Genomic DNA, 26036 nt, shown 5'->3' with positions numbered 1-26036 from the left:
TGCGGGGAAGGCTCTATGATCTAAATACAAAATATATAAACAAAGATGAATTGAAGTCACTGGTAAGCATATACTGCGACAATGGAATACAATCTGTGGCAGATATAGTATCGGTTATAACCGTTATATAATGAACATTACAATATATAAACAAAGATGACTTTCGTTACAAAAGTGAAAAACAAAAATAAAGATTATTTTTTTAAATTTTACATATATTAAATTAAATGGGTAAATTGATACCCGTTATAACCTCGGGTAATACCCATAACCGATGGATATCCGTTATAACCGCGGGTAATACCCATAACCGTCCATTTAAATTTTACGGATAAATGGTTATACCCATAACCGTTTGTTCATCTAAACGGTTACCCATAACCGTAACCTTGAACTTTAAATGAGAGGGTAACCGCAGTTACCCAAACCCATGGGTATTTTGCCCATCTCTAAGTGTGAGGCCATCTCCAGCGCTCGCAATTTTAACATTCACGTTCACGAGAAATTTTTTACTGTGATTGGGGTGGTATATTACGTATTTTTATATAAGTGATGGAAAATTTTATTTTTTAAGTTATTAACTTGTTGATACACATATTTCATCATTTGTATAATGACACGTGGTGTACCACCCTGTGTACCGGTTACACTGAATGCAATAGCAAAACTTTTGCATTGGCTAATTCTTGGAATCCCTCTGTTAGCAAAGCAAAAAATTCTTGAAAGCAAAAGTTTTGTGTTAGCAAAAGTTAGCTAATTCTTGGATGAATCCCTCTGTTAGCAAAGCAAAAAATTCTTGAAAGCAAAAGTTTTGTGTTAGCGAAAGCAAAAGTTTTGTGTTAGCAAAAGTTAGCTAATTCTTGGAATCCCTCGGTTAGCAAAGCAAAAAATTCTTGAAAGCAGATGTTTTGTGTTACTTGGGAGCAGCCTCTCCATAAATGGGGGTAAGGCTAGCCGACATTCACCTCTCCCAGACCCTGCGTAAAGCGGGAGCCTTGTGCACTGGGTACGACCTTTTTAGATGTTTTGTGTTAGCAAAAGTTCTTGAAAGCAGATGTTTTGCGTTAGCAAATAATTCTAGGAATCCCTCTGTACCAAATAATTCTTGGAATCCCTCTCCACATTTGGGGGTCAGGAGGAGTCCCACCACCGGATGAAGGTATTGTAGGACCTCCCCGTGCTTTAGTCTTGATTGGCAGAGTTGTGTCTTTCTCTTACATTCTTCCCTCCCTATGTTATATATATAAACCAACATATCTAACCATTCTCCTTATCAACTGTATCTGTCTCCCTGTATATATCTCTATCTACCCTTCTGCAGAATAAAATGAATTCTGTCGTTAATACCGCCTTTGATCACCACATAAAGCCTTTTCTCCTTGCACCTATTGCAAAGACAATCCAACTCCTCAAACTTCTCATAACTAGTCCCGCTGGTTGCGATTGCGATTCCGATCCTGACCTAGAAGCCGCAGTGCAACAAGTTCCAAATGGGAGGACTAACTATAAGTACCTCACAAACAACAACTTAGATTGGGCAAATATAATCGCCGTGTTTTGCTTGACAACGGCGATTGGACTAGCGCTTCTCCCCTTCCAAATTCCCTCCCGCCAGGTTCCTCACCCTGCAATCTTTTACTTTTTTGGACTATCAGTCTTACTTGCCTTTACTTGTATTTTGGTAAGCAAATTTATTCACTTCAGCTACTGTCCCTCTGGAATATCAATCGCCCTGATTTTCCATAATTTTGGCCTCTTCTTTGGAGTAACATCCTTCTTCATATCCATCACCATCCCATTTCCTTTGTGGTTCAAATGCACTGCCTATTCTATCTACGCCGCCGCCTTCCTCCTTGTACTTCTCTGCAATCTTCACTTCAATAAATATTACAAACCTCATGGTTTTAAGTACCCTACCCCAAACAATTCAATTTCTAAAACTGCCATTGATCCTACGGAAGAAGCATGCCAAGGCGGTACTAGCACCATTGATGATCAAGGATGCACTAATAGTTTTGTGTGATGTGAAAGAACTCTCATGGGACAAGCAGAGGCGGGGAGCCACACGGAAGCCAAGATAGGGCCAGGTCCATCCTTATTTTTTCATATTATCTGCTAATCCTGTTAATAAAAGAGTGGGTAGATCATCGGGCGGCACAGAGTTTGATGAGCGAACGGGTCGAAATGTGCTGACGCCACGCCACTTGACAATATATTGCATACATGTATTACGTAATGTAATGTACATGCCCTTTAACAAGAAGGAATTTCATTTAAAAAAAAAAAATAAGAACACCTTCTTGATCGTTTGATTGATTTTAATGAAATTGTATGATTGGTAATCCCTTTCCTAAAGGATTCCATGTAATGTATATGTTTTTTTTCCTCTTTCAGCAACTTGCTACCACTTGACAATATATTGCATAGATGTATTACGTAATGTAACGTAACGCGACTGTATAACAATTTCTTTTTTACCATATAAAATTTTTTCATGCCAATAAAAAATCTTCAATTTTTGTCCAATTAATTATATTGTTATATTTGGTCTAGCTTCGTTCAATTTCCTCACAGCCAACCTCGTCCTGGGCCTCACCACGGCCTCGGCGGCGGCTTCTCGGGCGACGGTGGCACGCGTCCTTCGCGACCGCAGCGGTGGGTCGGAGGGCTTGCTCGCTACGCTAGCACGGCCTCGGCGGACTCCTCTGCGAAGCTCCGGCATTGCTCAAACCCATAAAATGAATTCGTACGGTGCTTAACGATTCGATCATTATATTAATCCCGCGAAGTTTCGGGAGTCTTGGGCATGGCTGGAACTTCGAAGAAATGGGTCGGGTGCGAGTGGAACTGGAGGCAATCGGAGGTGAAATGGGTCGGGCTGGGGTCCGATTGGGGGGATTTGGGTTTGATTGATTGGCTGGGGGGGATGGAATTTGGGGGTTAGGGTTAGGTAGAGAGGACGAAGAGAAGAGAGAGAGGCGCCGAGTCAAAGCGTTCGATGATGCGGGAAAACAAACCAAATGAGAAAGGGAGGGCTTTCTGGCGTGGCTGCTTTTGCATAACAAATTGGGACGGTCGTCACTAGAAGATTTTTTGACAAATGTTGGCCAAAACAAACAAATCGTTGAAACTTGACACAACCCATACTCGTGAAACGAAATGGGATGGAATGAGAAATTGAATTCGGAACACGGTAGATATAGAGAAGTGTGTTATCTACAAAGGTAGATGAAGAGATGTGAAGATTGATATGAGTCAATGTAAAACGACGTTTTGTCGTGCGGCATCTATAGTTATGTAAATAAACTTAGAAAACTAACATTTTATCAACACATCAAAAACCTTAACCCTTTTATCTTTAAAGTTTAGAAGTTAATCACTTGATGTCCCTTTGAGCAATTCTCTAGCAGTGCTCGAACACTTCTTGTGTGTCTTAAATAATACGTTCATACTTCGGACGTACTTATGTAGAAAGTAGAGGGCCTTGTGTGGGAAATCTGCACTAGGATCAAAAGTGCACTATGATTGGCATAACAAATCAGAAAATAGAATAGAGAGTGTTTTTGGTGTTTTGAGCCGAATAAAACACATGGTTCAACTTTTGGCCACAAAATTTCTACTACCAACGCGAAGGTAATGAGTGCATGCTTGAGCCTCCTCGAACGGTCCAAATTCCAAAAAAAAATAAAACTTGAGTAAGTCATTTTTTTCCGCTTGATCAAAATTTGGAAACTTTTCCTCAAAGGTAAGTTTGTAAATTTGAGTATTTGCAACAAGAAGAGAATACTACTGGGAGCTCACAATGGGCTCGCAAGAATAAGCAAACCAAATAAAAATCTAAGCCCAACCAAAGTATAACAAACCCCTACTAACATCAATTAATATGCAAGTACAAATTTTCACAACGATTTTCGGAATGAGTGCTACTATTTAGACTATGAGAAATGATAAGAGCGTCTTTAATGGTAATGTCAAAATGTCCAACTCAGTTTTGACAATGAAAACTGTTATAAAGTTTTTCAACCTAAAAATCAAATCTAATGTGGCATGATACGAATTATCATCCTTGCTATCAAAATTAATAGCAATTTCAAATCTTTTTTAATTGGTTATTAAATATATTTTATTTTTGTTTTTGTTTGAAACATTTATTATAATATTTAACGTAATAAAATAATAATTTAATTTGACATATCGGGCGAAGAGCAAAACTTTAAAAGATATCGAAATGCCACATAGTTGTCATATTTAAATTTATGTTCAAATTTTGACATCTCTTTCAAATATACTCTAAGGAAACTCTCTCAAAAGTGAAACTCTTCATAAACTCTCTGCCGACTCATGTTTTTTACATAATGTATTATAATATTGACATAAAAATTAACGTTAAACTCTAAAGTGACAATTAATTCATAAATAATCTCACTTTGAGAGAGGCTCTCTAGCATTTCTCTTTAGACTACATTTTTTTTAACAAAATATTGAGGGGGAGGGAGGTGGGTTTAGCCTCACAATGGGTTAGCATAATGTGGTTGAAATTCACCTTTGGCGAGAATTGAACCTAAGACCCATAACTTACAAGCGAAGAAGAATACAGCTAGACCATAGTACCAAATGACTTTAGATTACATTTATTAATTAAAAGTAGTAGTCAACAAGTTTGTCAATACAACACAAATAGCATTGTGTTAATTTTTTTGGGAAATACCCCAAAATGGGACAATTTCTTAACTTTGGGACAAAAATAGGACAAACCGGTTATGCACAAGCCATGTACACCATGCACACCATGCACAAAAACAAAATTACTAAAATACCCACATAAAGTACTAAAAATCAGAAGCCTATTGCATCACTTTTCTCATTTGGAAGAAAGAGATGTCAAGAGAGCTCTGTGAGCTCTGGGTTTCTGGGTTGAGCTCAAATCTCTAAGCTCCGATTTCGAAGAGAGTGAAGTCCAAAAAAATGTGAGAAGAGTGAGTTAGGTTTTGGGTTGACCTCATACCTCTGATTTCGAACAAAGGGATGCGAACGAGAGGTGAAAAGAGTGAGCTTTGTTTTGTACCATATTTTCTGTTTTGGCTAGAAAATTCCATTTTTTCCGGCGACTGAAGCTTCGGTAGGCATAATATGGTAGGGTGTTTAGTTTCAAGTTCCTTCATCAATGATTTATGGAATAAATTAGTTGTTTGTAAGATGAATTAATACTTATAAGTTAAATTAGGGTTTGTATTTCATGTTGGGGCCTATGGGTTGTAGAATAAATTTCAGGTTTTGACTTGCTACAAAACTGGGATGGAATAATTTCTGGTTCAAGTGTTCAATTGCAAAAATTTGTGAAATTTTTTCCGAAATGTGCATGTGGTGTACATGGCTACATCTTAATATGAGAAATGAGAATGTTCACTAGTTATGATGCACATATGTTGTGCCCCGGAATTTAGCGAGTATGACCACAACCTAGTTGGCCTCAGCGAAAAACAAAATTAAAAAAAAAAAAAAAAACAAACTTAGAGGACATTAAGGATCATGTGTGTCCATCAAATAACAATAACAAGTATCATGTTTTCCAGGTGCACGGTTAAGCGATGATTGATATACGTAACAAGACTTTTCAAACTGCTATTGTCACCTTATACATTGTAACCTTATACATGAGATTTGTGACAAGGCTATGTGTTTTAAACTCATGAGGACGAGATGAAATTGATGGTGGCTTCGATCTGGACGGTGTTGTGCATCGTGTGTGCATGGTGAGAAGGGGAGAGAGAGTGCGTGAGGGAGAAAGTGAGAGAAGAGAGAGAAGGAGGGAGAAAGAGAGAAAGTACATAAATAAATCAGGAAATTGGAGGAAATAACTCATTTATATATGAAGGCAATTAAGTAATTTTAAGGTGTAGAAAAAAATTTATTTCTGTTCGATTGTTGTGCATGGCGTATGCATATTCAAAATGTCCTATTTCTGTTCCAAGATTAAAGAATTATCCTATTTCTTGATATTTCCCTAATTGTTTTGGTCAAATGCACTAGCAAAACCCCAACACTGTGGAGGCCCTGGAGGGTCCAGATCACTTCAGTTTGTCCCCGAAACAAGTCATTTTTAATTGCCTTTTTGCTTAATAGGATGAAAACTGAAGTAAATGATGGGAGCTACTAAAAGTGCCATGCAGATTGCATGCACCCCTCCATTGAGGGAAAATAGGCTTTTTAGTCAAAATGGTCTCTGAGATTTGCATTACACATAACTTTGGTCCTTGAGATTTAAAATCAATAGAAGTAGTATCTGAGATTGTCCACCATCCATTATTTTGGTCATTCCGTTAAAAAAACTCCGTTAAGTTGAGGGTATAACACATAATTTTGGTTCCTGAGATATGCATAACACATAATTTTGGTCCCTGAGATTTGCATTACACATAACTTTAGTCCCTGAGATTGTCCGTCATCCATCCTTTTGGTTCTTCCATTAAAAAGTTTAGGGACCACTTAACGGAGTTTTTTAATAGAATGACCAAAATAATGGATGGTGAACAATCTCAAAGACCACTTCTATTGATTTTAAATTTCATGGACCAAAGTTATGTGTTATGAAAATTTTAGAAACCATTTTAGCTAAAAAGCATGGAAAATATTCTTGTAAAGGGTTTAGCTGTGATGTGCAACATTTGTTCCAGGCTTTTGATAGGCATATGAGGAGCTCTACCCTGCCTCCTTTTCCACAAAACTATTAAGTTTATTATTTTTTGTGTTACATATGGTAAAATTAATGTTAAGATCATTAAATTGTAGTAGGAATAATGCAAGGCAAATTGACAACTGACGATATCAAAGGTGGCTTCGTAGGCCAGGGGACCTCGTAACATGATACAAGATCCGCAGGAAATGTAATTTTATTACGACGCTTATGATCATTGTAACAGATGTGACAATCTTCTATCAAGCTAGCCTTGAGCTGTGTCGATTCAAACATAATACCCAATGTAAAAAAATTTCACACACTCAAAACAATTCTGTAATCTTTTATTGTAAGGAGGCATTTATCAGAAAAAATAAAAGGGCTAAGCTAAAATAGGAAACAAAACCAATCCTAATAAGACAGAAGGATAAGGGAACCTAATCATTATGTCTTTCTAGTTCACAAGGTTATTTAATTAATTAATTACAATTTTGAAAATTTGGTAGGAGACCTGAAAATTTGATACTTAAGAGAAGGACAAGGATTGTCTGCCCTTCCATTTTTTCTGCCCTTCCGTGCCCTTCCTGTTTTGTGTGGTCACGGTTAAGCTACGTTAACATTTTATATATTTTTTTTTATAAAGATAATAAGACAAAAATAAATAGTAATATAAAATGTTGACGTGGCTTAACCGTGACCACACAAACAGGAGAGCATGGAAAAAAGGAGGGCAGACAATCCTTATCCTTAAGAGAAAGGTAATGTTATAGAGACTAAATTTGTAGATAAAATATTGTAAATTAAATTACATAAAAGCCGATGATTAGATTATTATTTAAGCATTGATAAACGTGTTCATTCCTATATTAGTCACATTATTTAGTTTGCAAATTTCATTTCTAACACTACAAAATTAAACGTCATTAGCAAGGGTCAAATGCTGTCGGAAAAGGTAATTTGCCGTCGCAAATACTTATTTCCGACAGGAAAAAGCACTCGCTGGGCGTCGGAAATTGCTCCATTGGAAATACTTTTTTCTTGACCAGCCGTCGAAAATGCTTTATTTCCAAGGCATGAGGCTCGTCGTTACTAGTTATCTTTCCGTCAGAAATGAATTTTCCAAATGGCAAAATTATTTTATTTTCGACATGTCAATGTGGTCGCAAATACTTATATGCCCGTTGAATATACTTTCTAAACGACGACATCTCTTTTTTCCGATGATTTTTTTATGACCAAAACATTGTGTCAAAAAATGTTTTTCCAATAGTAAAATGTTATTTGCAAGAGTATATAATCGTCGCAATTACCATTACTAACAATTAAGAATTGTCAAAAATATGCATAAAAACATATTTATGAGGGTCAAGAGGCGTTGGAATTATATATGGGCGATTATCCTATTTTGTCGGTAAAAAACAAAAGGATACAAATACAATTTTTTTTTTATAAGTTCAATAATATTTTCAATGGAAATTTTTATTGAATGAATTGTTTTATATTAATGAAACCATATATTCAACTACATATACCAAAAATCAATGTAAAAAATTTAAAGTACTTGTTACAATCCTATGATACGTCTTGTAACGCTAGTTTTCCATGCAACCATTGAGGAGTTCGAATGTAGAAGCGCTTCAACAATGAAAATCCCACCTTCATGACCTTGGCCGTGCTTGATATGTTTCTTTACCTGCAATGACAGAGTAAATGTTTAGCAGCAACCAAATCCATGTAATTAATTGGAACCGAATGACCAAAAGCTTTGAGCATTGAAAGAAATTAGATTTGAGACTATTAAGGATCGAATAGCAAAAAGCCTTGAACATTATATACTACATTCGCGTCTGAATGGTATCCTTCAAACGTAATTACTTTTTTCAACACAATAGAACTCATCCAATATGCATTACACAAGATAGGGAACTTGAATAATAATATGACCATTAGAAGAGCTTCCAAGCATTAAAGATACTTTTAATAAATAAGCATACTGTCTACAGACTATCAACCACATTACACTGGCCAATTCCAATTGCTCAATGGTAGTCGTGAGAAAAAAGCATAAGCCCAAAAACATGTGTAGACATCGAAATTTCGGTAAATAAATGTTGACCGATAAATCAAAGTTTCAACGCTCATGTGTTACATAAATTTTACACGTAGCGTGTGTCTAAACAAAAAAATTGAAATAAGTTAGAAAAGTCATCAAACAGGACATGTGTCAACACCTGGCAGAAATGACTTATTTCATCTGGAATATTATATTCAAAATTAGGCCTTGGAAAATTCTATAAATAGAAGGCTAATTCATTCATTTGAGGGGAGGAATTCATATTACACCTTGAAGCTCTGAAGCTCTGAAACTCCGAAGCTCTCAAGCAAATCCCGAAGGATCAAGAAAGCCCTTTTCGTTCTCCATCAAATCCTCCTTCAAGATCAAGCCCCGACGGCCCTTGAAGAAAGTGTTCTTTGTTCTTCGTTCTTCATCCACCGTTCTTCCAAGATCAAGCCCCGACGACCCTTGGATCAACAATCATCCACCAATTCAAGATCAAGCCCCGACGGCCCTCGAAGAAAGTGTTCTTCGTTCTTCGTTCTTCATTCATCGTTCTTCCAAGATCAAGCCCCAACGACCCTTTGGATCAACAATTATCCACCAATTCAAGATTAAGCCCCGACGGCCCTTGAAGAAAGTGTTCTTCGTTCTTCGTTCATCGTTCTTCCAAAATCAAGCCTCGACGGCCCTTGGATCAACAAGCCACCGTTCTTCAAGATCAAGCCCAAAAACCCTTGAAGATCCGTTCATCACTGTTCTTCAAGATTAAGCCCAAAAGCCCTTGAAGATCCGCTCATCACCGTTATTCAAGATCAAGCCTCAACGGCCATTGAAGAAACACTCATCCTCAAGATCAAGCCCCAACGGCTCCTTGAAGATTCGTTCAAATCCACCTTTAAAGATCAAGCCCACGGCCCTTGAAGAAACTTCCAACAGTTCATCCAAAATCAAGCCTCGACGGCCCTTAGATCAACGAAACGTCCACAAATCAACACCTTACGGAGATCGAATCAGAGGATCAAAATAGAGAGAGATTGTAACCCAAAATCATTAAATACAAATATTTGTTTATGCACGTTGTTCTTGTCTCTTTCGTTTTCAGGAATTTTTCGTGTTCACAAATTGGCACGCCCAGTGGGACAATCTCTACCTCTCATCTCTTTCTCCGTTCAAGAAATTCGAGCACACTTCCAAAATTAATGGCATCAAAGAAGGCTCAAACTGTTCCCGCAACTGGCGCAAAGAACAAGAGCGTCATCGTCGCAAGTGGTGTCACTTTAGGCATCACGACTCGAAGCAAGGCAATAGCTACTTCTGCCGCCTCTTTCACCTCTGCATCAACTCTGCCAAGGGAACAAGAGCACCTAAGGCACGAGCCTTTGATCACCTTAGCCTCACCAAGGGCACCAAGGGGCGAAAGTCTAAGGAAATACTCTGAATCCATGCTCTCCGATGCCGATTCGAGCGGCAGTTCAGCCATGCAAGTCATGACCATTGGAGCAACTTCAATCGATAAGCAGCTGGCTCAAATGAATGAAGCAATTGTAAGGCTAACCCGAACTGTGGAAGAAAAAGACTTGCAAATCGCTGCACTCGTCAGCCGACTGGAGCCACAGGACGGCGAGAACCCTAACCTAGAAGATGAGCCTACGGTGGAGATAATCGATGCGAAGCCGGAGCCAGACCAAGCAGCGGCACTCATGGGATCTCTTTCTATCCAGCAGCTCCAAGAGATGATCACCAACACCATCAAGGCACAGTACGAAGGGAGCTCAAATACCTCCGGGTTGTACTCAAAACCTTATTCAAAGAAGATTGATGCCCTAAAGATGCCGATGAGATATTAACCACCAAAGTTCTTGCAGTTTGATGGAAAAGGAAATCCAAAGCAGCACGTTGCACATTTTGTCGAAACTTGCAACAACGCGGGGACGGATGGAAACTACCTCGCCAAGCAGTTTGTGTGCTCGCTGAAAGGAAACGCCTTTGAGTGGTACACAGACCTAGAGCCTGAGTTCATTAACAGCTAGGAACAATTGGAAAGGGAATTCCTCAACCGCTTCTACAGCACCCGCCGCACTGTGAGCATGCTAGAGCTAACGAGCACAAAGCAGTGGAATGACGAGCCAGTCATTGACTACATCAACAGATGGCGCACTCTAAGCCTCGACTGTAAAGATAGGCTTTCAGAAACCTCTTCAATCGAGATGTGCATCCAAGGCATGCAATGGGGTTTGCAATACATCATTCAAGGCATTAAACCACGGACCTTCGAGGAATTGGCCACTCGCGCCCATGACATGGAGTTAAGCATCGCCCATCATGGGAAGAAGGAACTGATCGCCGACTACAAGAACGACAAAGTTCTTGAGACAAAGGTGGAGAAGACTGCATGGAAACCCATCAAGGAAACGATGACAGTCAACACATCTCTCGTCAAAATCCCTATACGAGGCAAGGCGATTCAAGCCGAAGCCTTTCGTGATCAAGAGATGCGTAGACGTACTTTGAAGGAGCTTGAGGAGAAAACTTATCCATTCCCCGACTCTAATGTGGTTGCCATGTTAGAAGACTTGCTGGAAAAGAAGGTGATCGGCTTGCTTGAGTGCAGACGGCCAGAAGAGATGAATCGCACCGACAATCCAAGGTACTGTAAATTCCACCGCTTCATCAGTCATCCGACAGAAAAGTGCTTCGTGCTGAAAGATCTCATCATGAAGCTGGCTCAGAAAGGAATCATCGAGCTAGATCTTGACGATGTTGTGAAGTCAAACTATACCACCATCACTTTTGGCTCTTCCAACTCAAGGTTTTTACCTCAACCGCTAGGGGCATCCTCCAAGACAAGCAAAGTTAAAGGATGGACACAAGTCACTCCTAAAAAATTGCACAAAAAACATACGTCTCCTCCACAAGTCCGCCAATCGGAAAGGGGGCAAAACAGCTCTTGTCAACCTTCAAAGCAATGTGAAAGTGTTGAGGATGATGAAATTACGACACAAAGATCGTCTGTTGCCATCACAATGCGCGATTTCTTTCCCGAAGACTTCTTCAATCACTCGGTCAAGGCTCATTGCTATGAAGATTGTGAGGAACGCCTCTCCAAAATTGCTTGACAAAATTCACAAATTCTCCTCGCCCGCATGAGTCTAAACTGCATGGCACAAAGCTCATGGTCTGCACGAGCATAAAAGGCAACACCAAAGCTCCTGGTCTGCACGAGCATAAAAGGCAACACCAATGCTCCTTGTTCGCACGAGCCTAAACTGCACGAACCATTGCTCCTTGTTCGCACGAGCCTAAACTGCACGAACCAAAGCTCCTTGTCCACACAAGCCTAAACTGTAGGACACGAGGCTCATCGCCTGCATGAGCCTAAACTGCATGGCACAACGTTCCTGGTCTGCACGAGCATAAAAGGCAACACCAAACGCTCATTGCCTGCACGAGCTGAAACTGCAACACGGCACCAAATGCTCATTGTCTACACGAGTTGAAACTGCAAACGACACCAATACTCCTTACCTGCATGAGTTAAAACTGCAAACGGCACAAAAAGAAAATACCAAAAAAAAAAAAATGTATGTATTCGAACTACGTTTTGACTTGATATTTTTCTTTGGAAGGGTACATAGGCAGCTTGAACATTCAACTTCGAGTTCAGTCACATCAAAATAAAAAAAATTAAAAAAAGAGAGGTTTTATTAAATGTTTGACTATTAAGAGTCAATCTTATTACAAATATTCTTTGTATAAAAAAAAAAAAAAGATACATATATATATATATATGTATGTATATGTATATAATATGTAAACAGCCTTTATTGAGTGGTCGACAACAAGTTTCGCTCTATCTCAATGGGCCTAGCTCAACTACCTCCTCACTCACTTCCCTCTCGTCGTCAAGAGTGAGAACAAGTGGTCTGGCAGCAAGTACTACCCCGAATTTCTCGACCGGTTCACCTTAGTCATTTCCTACTGTCTAGACGTTATCAAGTGGGATGTTATATTTGATTCGGAGTCTCCATTCTCTGCACCGGATGTTATTTCAGACCTGATGATGAGAGATTTCAGCAGTTTCTTGTATCGCCCGATGAGGGAGAAGGGGACTCAAAATTTCACATGAAGTGTTTGAGTGATTGGAATAGTAGAGACCCTACACAGCTAATGCTTCTCATTCAAGAACTAAGGGATCAGTACATGTCCTACCAGAAGAAGCGCATTGCAGAAGATGATGACAGGTTGAAGTTTGAAATTAGCACAATTGTTGCTCGTGAGGGCATTGAGATGCAGATGAGTTCCAGAGTTGACAAGCCAGAAGAGGTCAAATTTGCAGTTCCTCTATTAGACATGAATATAAATAAGATGGTGCCTGCATACCCCTGGAGACATCAACAAAAGATATACTTGCAGGTTATATATCCTGTTGAGAAAAAATATGTTTCCACTCCTTCAACACCTCGATTGAAACTAGTGTCTACCTCAGAGTTGAAGACTCTATTTTCCATTGATGAAGTCAAACTTCGTCCGTGGTTGAATGGGATGTGCATGGCTGAATACCTTCCGCATCTTGAAGAATCTCTTGAGAAGCAAGTTTTGGAGGCAGTCTCCTTGGTTGATGTTAGGAGGCGCTTTATCGAGGCATTAGCTCTGCAGTTTGGAAGACCAGTGGAAGCTGATTCGGTCTTATGCAGAAAGGCAACATTCCTTACTGCTTCTGGAGTTTTCACTTTTCTGGTTCATGTTTCGATTTCAACTCAGTTTCCAAAGCAAAAGCCGGCTTTGATGCTTCAAAGTTCACATCATTTCAACCTCCAAGGTGTGCCAATCAAGTCACTTCCTCTAACTGAATTTCCTTGGAGCCCTAGATGGGAAGTACCTCATATGGTCGAGCGAATTTGTGAATATTTGACGGACGAGGCTGTGAACTTCAAGAAGCACTGCAACGAGCCTCCACCGCAGCACTAGGGTGTCGTAGATTGTCGCGGTTAATGTTCGGTATCCTTGTCACCTTTACCAATCGAATTGTGTAAATTTTTGTAATGTCTTTGAACTCTTTTGATTCATGGGTATGAGCGTGGATGAAAAAAAGTCACTTGTGTTAGTAACTGGGAAATGGAGCGATGATTATTCTAATCTAGTAATCTTTGCCATAAAAAAAAAAAAACTACTTCAACGAGGCTGGCGATCATAACAACTCAAACAAAAAGCCAGAGCTGGACAAGAAGGACGACGTCGTTTTGAATGCGGTAAACTTCAGCAATGCGGTGGAGAAGAACAGATTCATCATGGTCGAGTTTTTAGCACCCGAGTTGACCCAGCGCCTGTCTCTGCACCCATGGTTGCTCTCCGCCATCTCCCATAGACAGAGAGTACAGAGTTGTAGCCATCACAAATAATGTTGAGGTTCTGGATATGGAAGCATAACTGCCTCTCCTCCGACCCCTACTCCGCCAACAAGCTTATCATCATCCTGCCCACCTTCTTCTTCTCCGCTGTGAGAACGACAGCTGCAGCAACTCAACGCCTTGCAGCAACTTTCTTCCTCCTCTACAAGCGTCTTCGATATCCACTACTACAAACGACGGCGACTGTCCGCTTCGAAGTCGTTCTTCTCCTCTGCTGGTTCACTTCAGCCTAAGCCTTGCAGAACACAGCCATGGCAGCAAGCGTAGTAAGTAGCAGCGGGCAGTGCACAGCCAACGGCGCACGCCACCTCGCCCTCCTCTTACCTCAGCCTACTATCGTCTTCTCTCGGACAAAGCTCCGTAAAGCCTTTAGAGGAAATGGTTCGGGATCAGGGTTCAAGGTGCTGAGATCAGCTGAACTGCAGTGGCATTGTGGGGAAAAGCCATGATCGGGGAACGGCCACCGAGGAAGACTCACTTTTGCGGCATAGATCACCGAGGTTGTCCTTGCCGTGCTCCATCTCTTGCTTCATCAAGCTCGTCACACGACTAGCTGGTCGTGAAGCTCGAAGCACCATCTCCGTCCGCCTTCATCCTTCCCTGTAAATTCCCCAGCCCATCATCGAAATTTATAAAAAAAAATAATAATAATAGAAAATGGGATGGTGGATCAAAGATGGGGAACAGCCCCATGGCAGATCAAAAGTTTCTGGTAGTGCATGGGCACTATGTGCAGAAAGAAAAAAAAATTGTAAAAAAATGATGATGGAACTTGGTGCATCCAGCACCAAAAGAAAAAGAAAAAAAAATTAATAAATAATAATAATAATAATAATAATAATAAAAATAAATTTAAAAAAAAATAAAAACAAATGCATAGAGAGAAATAGAAGGTCCATTTTATTTATTTTTCTGGATATTTTACATAAATTTGCATTATACATAAATTAAAAAAAAAAATCAAATCAAATCAAATTTACAAGAGGGGATCTTCAAGGACGATCAGGTGCCGCCTCACCACTTGGCAGAGCTCCAGAAATAAGAGGCGCTGGAGGTTAACTGTTTGAAGCCACACCACTTGGCGAAACACCAGGAGGAGGAGGCACCGAAGGTTGATCATTAGAGGCTTCATTACGCGGTGCAGCCCCAGAAGACGAAGGCAAATGCTGCTGGAACAAACCCACAAACCTCTGATGATCAAGTAAAATCTGACCATTAGATTCCTGCATCTGGTTAATCTTCCTCTTCATGTTTGTCGCATAGCTATGTGCGAGCTTATGCAACAGTTTATTCTCCTGCTTGAGCCCTCTAATCTCCTGTTTGAGGCTCATTACTTCCGCCGCCAATGATTCAACTTGACGGGTTCGAGCAAATAGGCGTTGGGCCATATTAGACACAGAACCTGCACACTGCACACTGAAAGCCAGAGAATCTTTAACAACCAACTCATCAGACCGTTTGGAAAGTAGTCTGTTATCTCTGGGAGTGATAAGGGTGGGCCACCACCGCAGCGGTCATATCATTCTTCACCACCGAATCCCCAACGGTAAGAGGACCAGTAGGGGATATGAAGGATGGGCACCATATGTTGTCTGGAGAAGGCATGACTGCCTCTTCACCAAGATTCAAGTCAAAACGACGGTCGGAGGGTCCAGACATTTTCAAAAGTGTTGAAGGAAGAAGAGATCGGACAAATCAAGATCTTAGAAGTGCAAGAAGGGAGTTTTCAGAAGCGAAAATTCAAGTGTGCTTTGAAACGAACTGCATGCCTCTATAAAAAATCAGCACTCGACGGGATTTCAGAGATCGAAGAGGCGAGCTCAGAATTTGAAGAGGCCATTCAAAAATCGAAGAGGCAAGCTCAGAAATCAGAGAAGCATCTTGCTTTTCCAGACGCGTCGGCACCCGTCACACGTAAACTCAGCTTTACGGAAATCACGAGCAATTTGTCGAAGCGCCGATCCAAGATATCGAAGAGGCGCCAGTCTTTTTCAGCCTCGTCAACACCTGTCATATGCACACTCAACTTTGCGCAAATCACGGGCAATTTATCGAAGATTTTCGGTGAAGGAGAAAGCACGTGAAGTTTACTGTTTAATCATCCAACGGTTGCCGACAAGAGTGAAAGAACAGTATCAGTTATTAATCCATATAAATGTCCACCTTCACCCTTCATAGCAAGGCAGACATACAGAACCTTTCTTCATCTCAAAAAAAAAAAAATGTTTTCCCAACAAAACCTCTCGAGTCATTCAGTGTTCTTTATTCCTTGGGGTACCTCTGCAAGCCAATGACTCCAAAGCAAAAGTATCTCATATCACCAGGGTAGAAAGCAAGAGTATCTCATATCATGCGTTCTCCCTGTCATTTCCTTTGTCCTTGTTCCTACCTACAAAGACAAGGATAAAGAAAACAATATGCCGGAACTTCCACTCAAACTCGGGTAAGAAACCGACTGCTTTGAACCCTTCCCTGATTGCCTACCTAGCACTGCTCTCGAGTATTCGTCTCCCACTGCTGCTGTACTTCCAAAGAAGCTACCACATTTGCCTAAAAAACAGATTAGGCAAGTGAAAATAATACCTTGCAGCATGTGGAGACAACGTGCAGAAGGAACAAGCAGAGAAGAATGCGGTCTGCACAGTCAAACTCAGCAGAAGGAGTCTGAACTGAGGAACTCGAGAAGCTGCCACACCTGCCTGAAGAAACAAGTAGAGAAGAATGCAGCATGCACAGTCAACTCAGCAGAAAGAGTCTGAGATGAAGAACTCGAGAAGATGCCACATCTGCCTGAGGAACCGATAAAGGAAATGAAAATGATACCTTGAAGCATGTGGAGACAAGTGTAACAAAGCACGCGCTGAGTCATCCGCTACTTCTTCAAAATCAAAAGTATCTCATATCATCAGGGTTGCAATCATTCTGGACGGTGAATTCGTTTTGACCCTCAAATTCTTGGGTCGGCTTACTAGGCGTTGTAAGTTGCACGTGCCGATTCACCACCCTTGAATCGAATCCTTAAAGATCAAGTCACCAACTGGAAGAATAGCCCATCAATCTTGAAGATCATACCATTGACCAAACTGCTCAGGTGTGAATTAGAAAGATTGAACAAAGAAACAGGTTGTCACCTTTACCTCATGCCTGCTTGCCATGTGTTCGAATCAACCATCGAGATCAAGCCTCAAAGGCCCTTGAAGAACTTCCAACCAAATTCAAGATCAAGCCTCGACGGCCCTTGAGTAAATCACAAGTTCGATTCAAGATCAAGTGTCTATCACCCTTGAATCAAAACCAGTTCAAGAATAAGCTGTGGAAAGTCAACAAGTGCAACAAAATACGTGCCGATTCATCCACTACCAAAGCCAATGATCATCTACCACATGAAGCTCCTTGTGGTCCAATTTCAACCTTCAAGATCAAGCCTCAACGGCCCTTGAAGAAATTTCAAACAAAAAAAATTCAAGAACAAGCCTCAAACGGCCCTTGAAGAAATCTCAAGCCCAATTCAAGATCAAGCCTCAACGGCCCTTGAAGAATTTTCAGCCCAATTCAAGATCAAGCCTCGAATGGCCCTTGGATCGACATCTACAATAAGGGACTTCAAAACGCATCTCCTACACGTGACAAGCACATGTATACGACGCGCCTTGAAGTGGGGGCATTTGTAGACATCGAAATTTCGGTAAATAAATGTTGATCGATAAATCAAAGTTTCAACGCTCATGTGTTACATAAATTTTACACGTAGCGTGTGTCTAAACAAAAAAATCGAAATAAGTTAGAAAAGTCATCAAACAGGACATGTGTCAACACCTGGCAGAAACGACTTATTTCATCTGGAATATTATATTCAAAATTAGGCCTTGGAAAATTCTATAAATAGAAGGCTAATTCATTCATTTGAGGGGAGGAATTCATATTACACCTTGAAGCTCTAAAGCTTTGAAACTCCGAAGCTCTCAAGCAAATCCCGAAGGATCAAGAAAACCCTTTTCGTTCTCCATCAAATCCTCCTTCAAGATCAAGCCCCGACGGCCCTTGAAGAAAGTGTTCTTCGTTCTTCATCCACCGTTCTTCCAAGATCAAGCCCCGACGGCCCTTGGATCAACAATCATCCACCAATTCAAGATCAAGCCCCGACGGCCATCGAAGAAAATGTTATTCGTTCTTCGTTCTTCCAAGATTAAGCCCCAACAGCCCTTTGGATCAACAATTATCCACCAATTCAAGATCAAGCCCCGACGGCCCTTGAAGAAAGTGTTCTTCGTTCTTCGTTCATCGTTCTTCCAAAATCAAGCCTCGATGGCCCTTGGATCAACAAGCCACCGTTCTTCAAGATCAAGCCCAAAAGCCCTTGAAGATCCGTTCATCATTGTTCTTCAAGATTAAGCCCAAAAGCCCTTGAAGATCCGCTCATCACCGTTATTCAAGATCAAGCCTCAATGACCCTTGAAGAAACACTCATCCTCAAGATCAAGCCCCAACGGCTCCTTGAAGATTCGCTCAAATCCACCTTCAAAGATCAAGCCTACGACCCTTGAAGAAACTTCCAACAGTTCATCCAAAATCAAGCATCGACGGCCCTTGGATCAACGAAACGTCCACAAATCAACACCTTACGGAGATCGAATCAGAGGATCAAAATAGAGAGAGATTGTAACCCAAAATCATCAAATACAAATATTTGTTTGTGCACGTTGTTCTTGTCTCTTTCGTTTTCAGGAATTTTCCGTGTTCACAACATGATCGAACATTTTTGTTGAGATAATCATAGAGATCATCTACAATCTCAACCGGATTGGAGTGACCACAACAGAATGGATTTGTAAGAAGTTCTCTCATGAAGAAAGATGCTATAATATTGAATGAAACTGTATATAAAGTTGCTTAAAGGATTGCAAGACAAAATTAGTTAAACGAGAACAATATACCAAATTACAAATAATAGGGCTGGACTAATACCAGATTGTTGCCTTCCACGATGGCGTGCTTCTGAGAGGGAATGACTCGCTTGATGACACTCACCCTTGTCTTTGCCTCTTGTTATCATTACCTGCAATTTGCTGGAACATTGTCCCGAGTTTTCATTAAGGCTCATGTCAAAAATTTCTTCAGTAAGTTCTTCCAAGTCAGCACCTTCTTTCGCTAAAGCTAAACATAAAAAGAAAAAAGAAAAAAGGAAAAACAATTATAACCTATTATATAAGCAAAAAAAATACAAAGAAATATGAAATTTACCTTCTTTGCCAAAAAGCCAATCTCTAGTACATAGCAAGGCTTGAACAGTTTCAGGCAACAAAGAACTTCGATATTGATCAAGCACCCTACCACTAATACTAAATGCTGATTCTGAGGCAACGGTTGAGATAGGAATTGTTAACACATCAGAAGCCATACGAGAAAGTACGGGATAACGAAATTGCTCCAGTTTCCACCATGAAAGAATATCCAACTCTTGTTTTCTATCGAGTCTCTTTTCTTCAAGATATAAATTTAATTCAGTTTTTTCAACTAAAGTTGACCCATCTTGATAAATATTATCAAATTCCTACATATAAAAACAAAATAGAAACAAGGATCAATGTACAATATAAAGATGCATATAAAAAGTATAAACAGAGGAATAACAAATATAAATACTACCTCAAAAAGTTTGTCTCCAACTTTTATTTCAGTAGGAGTTTGATTAACTGGGTTGGATACAAGAAGATGAGAGAACTTATCCATGTAACTACCAAAGAGTGCAAACAATGTGCCACTAACATCCTTCAACTCTCTTGACTCCTTACCATAGAGTTTGTCATAACCCCACTCTACAAATTGCAATTTATAGCGAGGATCAATAATCACCGCAATGGCAAGGATCAAACTATACTCTGACCAATACTTTTCAAACTTCAAATTCATATAACTCCCCATCCGTCTCATGAAATCATCACAATCTTCCATAGCATCTTTAATACAATAATGAACTTTGAACACTTTCGGGAAGAACAAGTTTTATGTAGGGTAATTTGTTCCGGAAAATAAGCAAGTAACTTCATAAAAATACCCCAAGAAATTGGAAATCTTCTCTATTTTATCCCACTCTTCCAAGGAAGGACATGAACTAAAATTAGAATCAACAAGTGCCAAATTGAGAAAAGCAGGACGATAGAAAATAGCACTATCAAGCATTGTATATGTTGAATTCCATCTAGTAGGCACATCTTGTCTCAACCCTCTTTTACTACCTGCCAACCCTACTTGTGCAACGCAAGCAAAAAACTTAATTTTTCTCCCTTCTGAACACTTTATATATTTGATGCACTCACGAACTTTAGTCACTGATCCATCAATTTCCTTTAGTCCATCTTGGACTATCAAGTTTAGAATGTGAGCACAGCAACGAACATGAAAGAACTTTCCATCCATTAATAACAAGCCTCTAAAATTTAATTGCTTCTTCAATAGCTCAACAGAACAATCATTTGCAGAGGCATTATCCAAAGTAATGGAAAACAGTTTCTTTTCAATCCCCCACTCAACTAATAAGGCATTAATTTTTTCAGACAAAGCAACCCCCGTATGTGGAGGAGGCATATGACAAAAATTTAAAATTCTTTTATGCATTTTCCATTCTTTGTCAACAAAGTGAGCTGTGAGTGTGAGATATCCATCAGTTGTAGCAGAAGACCATAGGTCAGATGTCAAACAAATTCTTCCATCAACTGTATTTAACCAATCTCGAAGTCTTATCTTTTCATCTTCAAACATCCTCAACACATGTTTCTTAACTGTATTTCTACACGGCAGTTTGATATCAGGAGATATGTATTTAAACAAAGTTCTAATGCCCTCATATTCAACAAACCTAAAAGGCAAATCATGCTTAACTATAGCCTCAATCAATAGCTCACAAAAACTAACATGGTTAAACTGAGGAGAACGCAATCCAACTTGAGATTTCTTCATATCAATGTGATGTTTTTTATTACATGTATCCATATGATTCAATAGGTTTTTCGTCCCACAATTACTATCACATACGTAAACTATCCCACAGTTTTTACACTTCGCATGTTGTTTATCATCAGGACCAACAGGCAATTCTTCAAACAAAGTCCAAACACGGGATCTCTTTTGACGTATCTTACCTACTCGCATACCTTTAGCCTTTCTCTTTGAAGGACTTGGTGCACTTGTTGTACCTTGCGTATCACTTAGATTGACTGTTGACATTTCCGTGGCCTCAATGTTCTCTTCATCAATATCCATCTGCACTAACCATAAACAAATATACTGTGTAAATGGATAGGAATGTAATAGCCTCAGTGTTTTCTTATTAAGTAATTACTGAGGATTAAAAAACCATGACAAATGAGTTCCTAAGGATTATGATACTGAGGGAAAGAGAAAGTTTGGTTTCTTTGGTAGGGGTTTGAATCCATGTATCCGTATAATGGCATCATTATTCACCAACTCTATACACACAAAGACGAAAAGGAATCCTCCAAAAAGTGTTTAAACAACACCAAAAGCACTTGTTAAATCTGTTGACATAAAAGGAACGAGAAAATGCTTAGAACTTAAATTCCTAAAAGTCTAAAATATAGCAGAAAAAAGAACCAACAAGCACCAAATGGTAATTGCATTCAAACTAATGTTCTATAACTAACAAGCACTAAATTCAAATTTATGAACTTTTAATTCCAAATTTCCAAACCGTGCCTTAAATTCAAACTCATAAATTGGACCTAGTAAATAAGAAGATGCATACCCAAATTATCATAATTATTTAGGCAGACCTTTAAAGGCAGATTCCAAGCAAGTAGTCACAATTTATTAGGTTATGTTCCATTGGGGGTATTATGCCAACAGCTCTGCCTGCTGTCATGCCTCACCAGCATATTACGACGTCAAAGAAAATTACAGGAAAGTAAGAAACAACACAATGGACCAATGTTCCAATTGTAGAGATCAAGTCGGAAGAACCTATCTTGAACTCCTTGTAGGACTACAAATTTCTGAAACAACTGCATTGCATGCCATGCCCTGTTGCTTAACAGAAAACTAAACTAACTCACTCCAAGAAATAGTACTGTAAATTGTCCATGAGACATCTCAACGCACAAAACGATCGAACGAAAAACAAGCTTGAGACAGACAATCCATATTCCATATATCCCATCAAGCGGGTTTTTCTATCTCCACTCAAAATTAAAAAAACCCCAGAGTTGAGTATTAACACTACAATTGTATATTGTGAATACCTTTCAATTCCCCATACAAAGGCTAAGCCGAAACAAGTGATTATCCAGAGAAGAATTATACAGGAACTGCCTTCTATTTATACACCTGAAAGCTTAACAGAGACTCCAATGTATAAGGAAAACAAATATATCATCATCATGAGACCTGCTCCGTGTTCCTACCTCCATGATTATCCGCACTCGCCATAGAAAATTTGTAAATGGAAGAAATTATCAAAGCCCTTCCTACAGATAATGACCATTTTAGAGTGCAGCGACAAACCAAGGAGTCAAAAGTAGTCCAAACAGATTCCAAAGATTCAAACCCATGAACAAAACGCATGAACAAAACCCATGAACAAAGAAATCAATACTCTGTACACTAAATCAATACTCTGTACAAAACCCATGAACAAAACGCAAAACCCATTATCCAAAACACAACCAAAAATCTAATCTGCAGAAACGAAAAGTAATCGAAATGAAAGAAGAGGTGGAAGGAAATCGCAGCTTACCAGAGAGAGAGTGGTGGAGTTCAGTAAAGTTTTTGAGGGAAGAAGATGGGGGAGATAACCGGAGCTAGAAGGAAGGAGCACAGGCTGCACAGCGATCTCAGTCTCAGAGAGCAATGGCGTGTGAGGCAGCGAGAGAGGTGAGGAACGTGAGGGCTGACGGCTGAGGTCCTGAGGTTTTGAATTAGGACTATTGAAATTACACAAAAATCCTTACAAACGGGTCTTAACGGGTGGCTAATGGGTTTCGCGGGTTCACCCAAACTGACCCGTTATGTAACGGGTGACTAACAGGTTGACCCGTTAACTACCCGACCCGTTAACCACCCACCCGAATACTAATTTTAACGGGTCGGGTTAACGGGTTGGGTTAAAAATGACAGGCCTACCTGCAAATGAGATTATAAAACTATTAATTAATAAATAATAGATTAGAAAACTATTAACACCCACCCTCGCTTGATGACAACCACATTTGTCTTTCTAACCCATTTCAAATTAAAACAAATATCCCCTGCAGAGCCAACAACAAACAACATTACAACCAAAATTTGTGGTATTTCAATGGCTGATTAACATCACACTCAAATCAAATCTTATAGCATAAGAAATAGCCCCATTTCCTAAAATAAGCAAGTGGTCTCATCGAATTTCCTGATAAATACAATTTTCAAGGAAAAACTTGGATTTACAGGTAAAGTAGCAAATAACCCAGTTTCCAAACGCGTTCCAAAATGTCATAACCCTTTGAGAAATTTCATCAAACACTTGGTGGTCATCCTACGCTTAACGAAAAATTACAAGAAAAAGCAGGTTCTCACAGTTACAGAAGAAGCCGCGGACTGGGGTGCGCAGTCGACCGAAACTCGGCGCATCTGTGGTGTGTAGCAAAGGAGCCCATGGTTTTCCCTTATGGAGTTAAGTTCAGATCAACGAATTTTTAGGGGTTTGTTGTTGCAGAGTAGAAGGGAGGACGAGTTCGCCAGGAACTCGTCGGGTTTGCAATCAGAGATGGTTTTACTTTTGATTTCGAAAAGGTGGAACTGGGCTTGGGTTTGCAGAGGTGGGAGCGTGTGGAAATTTTTGGATGAAGGCAGAGATAGAAGGGTGATTTGGTAATGAGGTGCTTAAAAAAAAAGCACCCATGAAAAAAAGCTGTGAGGGTTTTAGGTGTTTGGTAAACTAAAAAAAGGCTTATTTTGGAAGCTGCTGTGAGAATAAGCTGAAATCAAAGGAAAAGCTAAAGCTGCTATTTGCAGCTTTGGAAAACTGGCTTTTTTTCAAAGCACACAGAGCTACAGTGATCCTTTAATGAAAAGACCCACTATCAGACTACTTTTTTTTTTTCCAAAAGCATTTTTACAAAAAAGTTTACCAAACACTCTACTGATTTATTTCACAGCCGCTTATTCTCACAACAGCTTTTTTTCAAAGCACAGCAATACCAAACTAGCCCAGAGAGCAACGGAGAAGATGGTGTTGATTTTGATGAACAAAATGAAGGCTGGAGGCTAGGGTTTTGTTTATGAAAAGGAAAGGCAGAGAAGCTGCATAAGAGAAGTGAAAAGGACGAGAGAGTGCTAAAGGGCGCTGAGTGCTCTCTTTGGAAATTGAGAGTTGAGTTTTTAGAGGTCCATGCCAAAATTTTGGCAGCTCACCAAAATTTTAGTCTCCCGCCTCCGCCAATTTTTTTTAATTGTATTGTATATATGATTCTTTTTTTTTTTGGTCAAATGTATGATTACATTTGAATTGATTGTTTTAGGCGATATGTGTTCTACAAAACTAATTTCAATGATCCAAATAGTCAAAATTGTTTGTGTATACTACGATATCACGTACGTCAAAAATCACAAGAAATAAATATTCATAGATTATGTAATGGGACAAAACTTTTCGACTGTTATAAACGAAAAATCATGATTTAATGATTATTTTAGTTCCGATTTTGATGATTTTTTACAATTACACTCCTTGACCCTATAAGAAGACAATGAACGAATTTGATCTATAATTTAAAATATTTACACAAGTGGATACTATAAAATCTTATGTTATACTTAATGGAAGTATAAAATACATTCTCAATGTTTGTTGAATCTATCGTTTTGATGAGATACACATTCTATGAAACTAGTTTCAACAATCCATCCGTCAAACTTGTTTGTATATACTTTAAGATTGCATACGTCAAAAATTGCAAACAAAGAACATTAAAAGATTAGGTAACGGGACAAACGATTATAAATGAAAAATCACGATTTAACGGTTATTTTAGCTCCTATTATGATAACTTTTTGGAGCTACACTCCTCAACCCTATAAGAATACGATGAATGAATTTGATCTTCCATTTAAAATATTTACACTAGTGGATACCAAAAAATCTTATGTTATACTTAATAGAAGTATAAAATAAACTCATAGTGTTTGTTGAATCTATCATTTTGGCAGGATACGCATTATATGAAACTAGTTTCAGCGGTCCAACCCTCAAACTTGTTTGTATATACTCTGAGGTAGCATACGTCAAAAATCGCAAACAATAAACATTTAGAGATTAGGTAACGGAACGAAATTTTTGACGGTGATTAATTAAAAATCATGATTTAACGGTTATTTTAGCTCCGATTTTGATATTTTTTTTACAACTATACTCTTCGACCTAATAAGGATACCATGAACTAATTCGATATTCAATTAAAAATATTTACGCTAGTGGATACCACAAAATCTTATGTTATACTTAATGGAAGTATAAAATAAACTCTAAGTGTATGTTGAATCTATCGTTTTGATGTGACACTCATTCTACAAAACTAGTTTCAACGATCCAATTGTCAAACTTATTTGTATATACTCCGAGATAGTATACATAAAAAATCGCAAAATCGCAAAAAACAAACATTCATAGATTAGGTAAAGGGAAAAAAAATTGACGGTTATAAACGGAAAATCACGATTTTACGGTTATTTTAGCTTCTATTTTGATTTTTTTTTACAACTACACTCCTCTCCCTATAAGAATACAATGAACTAATTTGATCTTCAATTTAAAATATTTACACTAGTAGATACCACACAATCTAATATTTTTTCTAGTCAATGATCTTTTTCAACGACAACTATATGCCCTCATAAATAAAAG

General features: G+C 39.1%; 1 protein-coding gene and 1 pseudogene across 1 annotated transcript; one reads left to right on the top strand and one right to left on the bottom strand.

The window, feature by feature from the left end:
- The first annotated feature begins 1327 nt into the window (after nucleotides 1-1327).
- LOC103431640 (uncharacterized) lies at nucleotides 1328-13801 on the top strand (annotated as a pseudogene).
- A 2727-nt stretch (nucleotides 13802-16528) lies between these two features.
- On the bottom strand, nucleotides 16529-23032 carry LOC103406660 (zinc finger BED domain-containing protein DAYSLEEPER-like). Its single transcript, XM_070807808.1, has 8 exons — nucleotides 22893-23032; nucleotides 22561-22623; nucleotides 21295-21403; nucleotides 19790-19959; nucleotides 19385-19694; nucleotides 19200-19297; nucleotides 16727-16779; nucleotides 16529-16532 (listed from the first exon to the last, which is right to left on the bottom strand). The coding sequence occupies exons 2-8, from the start codon at nucleotides 22564-22566 to the stop codon at nucleotides 16529-16531; spliced, it is 750 nt and encodes a 249-aa protein (XP_070663909.1). The 5' UTR covers nucleotides 22567-22623; nucleotides 22893-23032.
- Between the last annotated feature and the right edge of the window lie 3004 nt (nucleotides 23033-26036).

This window comes from Malus domestica, chromosome 11 (genome assembly GCF_042453785.1).
Source record: "Malus domestica chromosome 11, GDT2T_hap1".
NCBI lineage: Eukaryota > Viridiplantae > Streptophyta > Magnoliopsida > Rosales > Rosaceae > Malus > Malus domestica.
Note: the sequence above shows the minus strand (reverse complement) of the source record. Positions and strands in the feature narration are given on the sequence as shown.

Excerpts from the sequence above, each read along its gene's own strand:
- LOC103406660 (XM_070807808.1), bottom strand. Across the intron at positions 19,960-21,294 it reads TTCAAAGAGAAAGGCTAAAG|AGTGGGGTTATGACAAACTC; the intron begins GTATGCGAGTAG and ends TGCAATTTGTAG. Across the intron at positions 19,298-19,384 it reads TTGGCTTTTTGGCAAAGAAG|CTTTAGCGAAAGAAGGTGCT; the intron begins GTAAATTTCATA and ends TTTTATGTTTAG.